Genomic DNA, 8,173 nt, shown 5'->3' with positions numbered 1-8,173 from the left:
GCCTTGTCCGCCCGCTGCGCCATGGCCGTGGCCGCAGCGTTGTGGTGCATCTGCTGGGACGTGATGTAGTCATTGATGATGGTCTGTCGGTTCTCCATGGCAGCCGTGTCCGGGTAGCCCCGGATGAGGTACGGGGGGTAGAGGTGGGGGTACGTGGGGCTCGGAGCCAGATGCCTCGGCAGGTAGTAGGCAGCAGCTGGGAGAGAAAAGGATGGGGATGTAAAAGGCTTCCTCCAGACACCTCAGGCTTTTGGAGCATAACAAGGAAAAAACCAATTCCAAACAGACTTTGCCCCCACTGAAGGTACCTGCTTCCAGTTGGATTCCCCTCGGGATGGCGGCGGGGTCAAAAGCCAGTGGGATGTGTCCTCGGTACAGGTCGACCCCACTCACACCACGGAGCAGGTGCTCGTATGGGGAGATGGGGTGGTGGTGGTCAGCCACAGGGGCATGTGGAGACTTGGAGTTGTTGAGCTCTCTTGATGTGGGGGTGATCTTTCTGTCCTGGGACACCGGCTTCCCGGCAGTGATGCTCCCTGCAGCGAGCAGAAGGAAATGACTCAGAGACACTGCTGCGGCCAAGCCGTGCCCCTGAGGGATGCCTGCAGCCAAGCGTGTCCCTCAGGGACCTCGCTGAACTTGAGGGACCTTTCCCTCCTCCCTGCACCACCGTGCCCTGTTATGCCACCAAGCAGACCAAGCCCCAGCTGCACCCAGGGAGAGAAGCCTATCCCAAACCATCCCTCCACCCCAACGCATCCATGCTGGGCAGTCTGTGAGCTCACCCTGGCCTGCACAAGCAGCCGACAGCGAAGCCTTGCTGCTGTGCTCTTCGGCACAAGGAGGTCAACACTGCTGGGCAGAGCTGGGAACCAACATCTGCCAACATCTGAAGGCTTCCCCCCAAATGACTGACCTAACCAGGAACACAGCGGAGGCTGCAGCAACTGGACACACCAACCACGGAGAGCTGGAGGTGGCCCAGCTAGCAATGAATGATGGGGATGTGTTTTGGAGGAGCTCTGCGCTGCACAGCCCCATCTCTCACTGCTTGCCGGGGAGGCACGTCCTCACCTCGGTTCTCAGCAGATTGCAATGTCTTGTGCTGCACGCCCCCAAATCACAAGACTCCTGGGTTAGGACAAGGATTTGCAGGCAGGCGATGCAAAAAGCCCCAGAGCAGTCACCCGTAGCTAGGAGGCTTGGTGGGACAAGATGTTTTAGGGACTGGCTTCAGCACTGATCCTGCTCACAAACGTGCCATGAAGCAAGAAGAGGTTCTGTGCTCTGGATCTGAGCTTGTCTCACCAGATCACTAAGCCAAGCCCAGCCCAGACACACACTGCTTCCAAGGAGCCCCCGCTCTGGGGGCAGGAGATGACTGATGCCAGGGGCATGAGCAGACCCTGCCTGGTGCAGGGAGACAGCAGATCCCAAAGACCAGCTGCACTGCACAGATCCACCGGCTCAGAAGGGATTAGATGTTCCTGTAAATGAGGCACTCCAGTGCCAACGTGATGGATGAGGCACAAACACACAAGGTAGGCAAACACACACCAGATTCTGAAAAGTATGAAGATCCCCTCACACAATGCACCAAGGCTTAACTGCCTGTCTGCAGAAACAAGGGTGCCCTGGGTCAACACCTGAAACAGCACCAGCTTCACCAGCCACGATCCAAGTGTCCCTTTGGTTACCACAGTGCAGACGTGGGGTGCCCTCCCTGGAAGGCAGCTGAGCCCCAGCTGTCCCTGGCAGCCTCCCCAGTGCCGTGAATCAGCCATTGCCATGGGCAAGAGTGGGAGCAGGGTGCTGAGGAGAACGGGTCTGACAGGCACTGGTTGGGATCAGCTCGAGCAGGTGGGGTCAGCAGCCACCTCCCGCACGCCTTCTAGAGATGTCAGCATCAAATAAAGGCTTTGCCAAGTACCTTCATGCTGCCGTGGTGTGGACTCTCGTGTGGACACCGGGGACACCCTGTGCAAGTGGCTGCCAAATGCCGTGCTGTGCCCTGCCTGGTGGTCCTCATAGGAGAGGGCACTTTGGTGGGGCTTGCCTGGCTCAGGCACAATCACAGGAGCCCCTCTGGCAATGGAGCCACCCGAGTTTGTCACTGGGCTTGGCCTGTTTTTCAGGCTCTCTTCGTAAGCTCTCTCCAGATTCCTCGGGTCTTGGATGACATCCAGTGAGTGCACAGAGTGAAAAGTCCTGCCGGGACTGCCGATGATGGACCGCACGTCGTGCTTTTTGGTACTCGAGGAGGAGGAACCGCTGTCGTACTTCAGTGGGGTACCCTGGGGACAGAAGAAAGAGGAGACATCAAAGAGATGTAGAGCAGAAGGGGATCCAGCGGCCACATCCCACCAAGTTTCAATGCAATTCGTGCTTCCTCATTCAGTGGGTCAGTACCCAAGTTTACTCGGTCAAATGGCGAGAGACACAGAGAGGACAGCCCCACACGGCGCAGGGCAGGGTGGAGTGCCCATCCTGCATGTCTCGGTGTGCTCCAACAAGATGACGATGAGTCAGTGCCGAAGGCTGGCTGTGCCCATCACGCCTCTCTCCTACACACAGTGCGAAATGAAGTAGGACTACGAGGTGCCATGGGAACCCTCCAAATATTTGGAGCCCAACAGGAGACAGCATGCCATGTTTCATCCTAACTAGTGGCCTTGCTGGGTTGACACTTGCCCATAAAGGGAGGAGACCAAGATTATGTGCACCCAGAGTCACAACTGCCAAGGGCAACGAGTTGACTCTGGCCTTAAACAAGAGCCAAATGCATCCCCTTCCATGTACACATGTGGATAGAGCACTGCATTCTTAATGAGCTGGGGGGGGGCTGAGCTCCCTTCCCTGGGTTTTGTATTTATCTGCTAGGAAAGATCATAGAATGGTTTGGGTTGGCAGGGACCCCATCAAAAGATGGGGAAGAGCAAGCTGTAACCAAGCAGAGACTCAATTCTGACCAGTGATGTTTTTGCAACCCAAAGCCCTCTCACCTCTCTTTTACCTTGGGAATGGTCCCAGGGTCTGTATGAGGACAGCAGCCTGAGTAGGACCAATCTCATCGGCTGTTTGCCCCATCCTTACCTGCGTGATGGAGCCTTCCTTCAGAGGTCTTGTCAGAGAGATGTCTGGTGTCCGCCTAAGCTCCTCCCGGGGTATCTCATGGATTGATCTTCCTGCTTCTTTCACTGTGGCCACCAGGTCTTCATGGGCTGGTTTCATTTTCAGAGGTGTAAGGCCCTCGTGAGACCTGACCTTGTAGGCATCAGATAAGTCCCTCGGTGGAGTGTTTTCCCTCTTGAGCTGTTTGGCTTCTCTTCTGAGGTAGTCCTCATGAGCCTCCACGTAGGACCGAGGTATTCCTGCAACCCCCAAGCACATGATGGATGCAGAGGGTGATTCAGAGTTCAAGGGGCTCTTGAGATAATGCATGCAACTCTGGGACTGAGTTGCACACAGAGCAGCTACATCACCAATGCAGCTGGAGCACAACTGAGCACACAGAGCAGCTATATCACTAATGCAGCTGGACCACCTCACATCTACTACCACTTTCCAGACCCACTTTGCACTAGTTTCAGCCTGTCTTCATGTAAGTCACCCCTGACTTTGGTGAGAGCTTAGGTTAGTAGAAGCTGAGCAAGACTGAGAATCCCTGAGCTGAGGGTGCAGAGATCTGCAGCTGGACCTTGATGGGTCCAGCCTTGTTCCCTCCTGCCCTAGCCTGACAACAAGATGTCATTCACGTGATACCTCCGAACGTTACCTCTGGCCATGACCATCTACTTCCAGGCTTTACCTTGTGTAATTGAGCCCCGCATGTGATGCTGCTCCTTTAGGTTATGGGGACTGTGTCGGTCTGGAGGGATTGCTCGACCCATGAGCCCTAGAACAGATCCAAAGGAGAAAGCTGGGTTGACACAGGAGTTCATGACAATGAATACACGACAGTATTAGCAGGGACTCTTGGGACAACAAGGAAAACCATCCACATTTTTTAAATTATTTCTCTTTTCAAAAAACGTGATTCCCTTTTTTTGTACTCCTGAAACTGGTTTGCCAGGGCAGGAACCAAAGGCAAACGGGTCAGTCTGTGTCCCTTGTTTTCCCATGCTGGTCACATGCTGTCCTGCTGGGATGTGCTGCCAGGTACGAGCGAACCACTGCCAAAACATGGGCATAAGAAAGTGCATCACGTACACAAGAGGCATGATGGGGTCTCTGTGGGTCACCAGTAACACAGCGTGGGTGAAAGGTTTCACCCAGACCCACCTTCAATGCTGGCAGATAAGGTATCACGGGCTGATAAGCCCCGGCTGATCCTCCCCTCCATCATATCGTAGGTCCGCTTGGTTCCTGTGGTCTCATGCAAAGCTCCTGAGCTCCTGCTGTCTTCTTTGGGACACTGAGAAGCAGCAACTCCACCTGGGGAAGAGAACACCAAGACACACCATCAGGAGCATGGAAAGTCAGCACCAGCCAATGGAGGGTGTTAACTGCTGCTTGCATACGTTGCTGGAAGGTCCGATCCCATCCCAGCACATCAGCAACGCCAGAAACATCACACGAGGTTGGCTTCCAAGAAATTCAGCTGGTGTTTTCTCCCCTCCCTGTCTGTCTCAGGCTCCAGATCTGTGCCTCCCTTGTGGGTAGGAGCATCCGCCCTGTCGTGTCCTGCTCCCTCCATCCCCGGTGGGGAAGCAGCAGGACAGCCCGGAGCCAGCGCGGCGCTGGTGTGAGCAGCTGCGGTTCCACTGAACTCGGGCCTGTGGGTCTGGGGATCTTGCTTTTCCCCTGTTTGTTTTGATTTTTGCTAGACACCTACTGTTTGGGATCTTGGCCAGCCTTAACATTTGCTGAGACACTCCCTGGGTGAGAAAATCAGGGAAAAGGAGGGAGAAGCAAGGCTGAGAATGATTCCTTTGAAACAGCAGTGAGCGCGCGAAAGAACTGGGAAAGTGAGAGGTCCCACGCAGGACTGATGGAGCAAGCACTCATGTGATGAAGACCACCTCCTTGTCTGAACCTGGAGCAGATTCTTCTGCAAACAGTGGACAAGTGTCATGAGCTACAGCCCCCACCTCTCCCAAGCACAGCCCTGCCTGTGCCAGGCAGCATCACGCCCACCCTGGGCCATAGGCATCCATCATGTGCAGCAAGCTGTGAAGTTAAGCAGCTTCTGATCCAGCTGAATGCCTCCTGGTTATGTAATGAGCTCAGAGAGGGAATGTTGGCTTGGAGAGATAAACACCTCTGCCCGTTGTCCCTGGCCAGATTGCCCCTGCCAAGGATTGCCAGTGCCCCAATCATTCTCTCTGTGCACAGGGAAGGTCGTTATACAATTAGAGAAAATGGGGAAGTTAAAAATATTCATTCCACTGTGGACAACTGGGAACAAAAGTTCTCCTTGGCAAAACCAGTAATTAATAAAATAGGATTATTACAACTTCACACCCACTACTGGTTCCCGCAGCCAGCACCCACTCAATCCACAAAGTGTTTGGGGAGATCTGACCCTGAGCCTTCACTTTGGATTCATTCTACGGGAGAAATCCGGGGGCGACACTGAGAACCAGCCAAGCACCCTGCGGCAGACACGGGGTGATGTGCCTGCACCCTGTCATCAAGGCACATCTGTTGCCAACAGCCCTTCTGCAGAGGGGGACGCAGTCCCGGCACCCTTTGTACCACTGGGAAGCAGGGGGGGTGCGAGTGAGAAGAGACTAAACAGAAAGAAAATCACTCCAAGCCCACGTCCCTTGCCTTGCAGAAGCCATCAGCAATCATATGCAGAATGAGAATAACCAATCTAGCACAATTCAGCTTGCACATGCTACAGGATCTCGTCTCATTACAGCTCTTTTATTTTAAGCACCCTCATGACACTAAAGAATTTGCAATTTTTTTTCTGCTTGCCAAAATTCATAATCACCAACAATTTCAGTTTTCTTATTTAATTTTTGTTTAACTCTTCCTCACCGGGCTGGTGTTTGGGGGAAGGAGAGAGGCAGCAGGGCTGGCAGAAGCACACAACATGACTCAGGATGTGATAAACGCTGTCAAGTGTGTGAAAGGCTGCCCGTGGAGAGGAAGGAATTAATTCCTCATGTGTGTCCACAGCAGGTAGGATGAGATGCCATGGGCTCAGGCTGCAGATGAGGAGACTTGGGCTGACACCGGTAAGTGCATGCAGTGGGGGTTTGGTCTGCCCAGAGCGGGATTCCAGCTCTGGGCACAGGGAGTCCTCACTGCTGGGAGCCTTCCCTGTCTCTCCCTGATAGCACCACTTTCTGAGATCAACCTCATTCGACTCCAAGCGCAGGCAGAGGAGATTAAAATAGCTTCTTGCACAAACAAGTCCTGAAATGCTTCCTGCGTCCTCCCTGGTCCGAGCCCTGCCAACTGTCCCAAAGGGCGCCCAGACACAAGTCTTCCACAGTGACACTTCTTATCTGGGCTAGAGTTGACAGTGAATGCGGGCAGGCATGGGACAAGCTGGTTTCCACGTGGTGGCTGAGAGGCACGGCGCACAGCCCTGTCCTAAAAGGTCCCTGTGGTCCCAGGGCACACACACAGAAGTGGCATCAGCCAAAGCTTGTGAGCTGTCCCCAGTGGTCTGACCTGAACTCTCTGCTTCTGGCCTTGGATGAAACAACGAGCCTGTGATGAAACCAGCTGCTTGCACTTGTGGGCAAGAGGAAAAGGTCTTCTGCTGGACACCCTCTGTCTGCAGGACTAACCACAGGGCCTAACAGGGATGCTCTGCCCCAGAGAGGGATGCAGCTATACTGGGGAGGGACGCAGAGGGCAGCACAGCAACTGACCAGAGATACCTGCTGAGGCAGGCGAGCACAGCAGGGGTTAGGATCTGTTCCTTAGTCACCTCCACATTCAACTGAGAGGTGACACGGGAGGACAGCCATCCCCGTGCACATGCCAGTATTCTATCCCAAGAGGATGTGGGGCTGTGGTGTCTGTAAATCAGCTCTTCCCAACCCCAGCTGTGGGTGAGGAGCCTGGCTCCACGCCAGCGATGCTCAACGCAGCACACAGTGGAAGGCGAGCACGAAGGAGTTGTTTCCAGCTTCACTAGAGAGGAACATCTGCTTATCTCTGATGGGAGCCACTGGGACACACGGAGCAGCTTTGATGGCCAGTGCTGTGATCAGATGAGCAGGCGCAGAGGAGGCGGAACAGCCTGTGAGTGCTGCTGATACCACTAACGCAGCCAGGCACCGCCGGCATATACTGAGGCAGCGCATTACTGTGCAGTGGGGCTGAGAGCTGCAACACGGCTTTTAGGTCTCTCCCGAGCCCTTTGAGAGCAGCCCAGCATCAGGCTCACTTGCAGGGTTTGCTTTGCCATACTCTCCTCCTCGGCTGGGCAGAGTCAGCCTGTAACAAGTGACTCTGTCTGTGACACAGTCCTGCCAGGCCCAGGAGGATTCCTGCAGGGCAGCCCCATGCTGGGAAAGCTGTGCCCAAGGTGTTGCAGGTGAGAATCTGATGTCTGAATAAACCTTTATGCCAAACTATCTGACTTGCCTCCAACTCGCAAGTTCTTAAGTCCCACCTTGGCCCAAGAGGTTGGGGATGGTTTCCTACTGTTTTCGCAGTCTCCTGCAGAAGGTGCTAGGGATGAAGGCAATACTGTCCATCTGGTCCTCTCCTCTCTCCTGGTCCTCAAACCCAGTGAAAACCAGAGACATCACACCCCTGCCCATCAGCAAAGCCACCTCCAAGGCAAGGTAAGCACACAGGACAGAAGGAAACCCAGCCAGGCCTTAGGCAGGCAGGGTGGGAAGGGAGAGAAACGATGCTGGAAGCAAGGACGCGAGGCTGGGACGTTGCACTTTGTCAGCCTTTCCTCAAATAGCTCCCAGCTCCCAGCCACGGCGGCACAAACCCCTGGCGCCTGCCCTAAAAAGGCAGAGGATTACGACTTACCCTCGTAGGACAGCACGTGGCCTTTCTTCCCTTCGTAGATGACATGTCCTTTGGGCACAGCATCCTCTCTTGCCTTCTCTGCTCTGCTGGGGCTGTCTTCTCCGATTATCCTGGTAATGGTTCCTTTGTACAGCACTTCTGCTGGGGTGCCCTTGGAAAGCCACCAAGATCCATATTTAACAGTGTCACAAGCAATTAAGCAAGCGCGCGCGCAGGG

At 54.5% G+C, this 8,173-nt stretch overlaps 1 protein-coding gene across 1 annotated transcript in view; it reads right to left on the bottom strand.

The window, feature by feature from the left end:
- NCOR2 (nuclear receptor corepressor 2) overlaps positions 1-8,173 on the bottom strand; it is a gene marked incomplete at both ends in the record, with an annotated part of 30,657 nt that overhangs the window by 11,347 nt on the left and 11,137 nt on the right. Inside the window, 7 exons of the mRNA XM_010021802.1 lie at positions 3-196; positions 309-536; positions 1,931-2,294; positions 3,094-3,371; positions 3,809-3,895; positions 4,282-4,434; positions 7,957-8,107. Coding sequence (XP_010020104.1) covers positions 3-196; positions 309-536; positions 1,931-2,294; positions 3,094-3,371; positions 3,809-3,895; positions 4,282-4,434; positions 7,957-8,107 — 1,455 coding nt within the window. The remainder of the gene's footprint in view (positions 1-2; positions 197-308; positions 537-1,930; positions 2,295-3,093; positions 3,372-3,808; positions 3,896-4,281; positions 4,435-7,956; positions 8,108-8,173) is intronic.

This window comes from Nestor notabilis, unplaced genomic scaffold, assembly GCF_000696875.1.
Source record: "Nestor notabilis isolate BGI_N333 unplaced genomic scaffold, ASM69687v1 scaffold8669, whole genome shotgun sequence".
Lineage (NCBI taxonomy): Eukaryota > Metazoa > Chordata > Aves > Psittaciformes > Psittacidae > Nestor > Nestor notabilis.
Note: the sequence above shows the minus strand (reverse complement) of the source record. Positions and strands in the feature narration are given on the sequence as shown.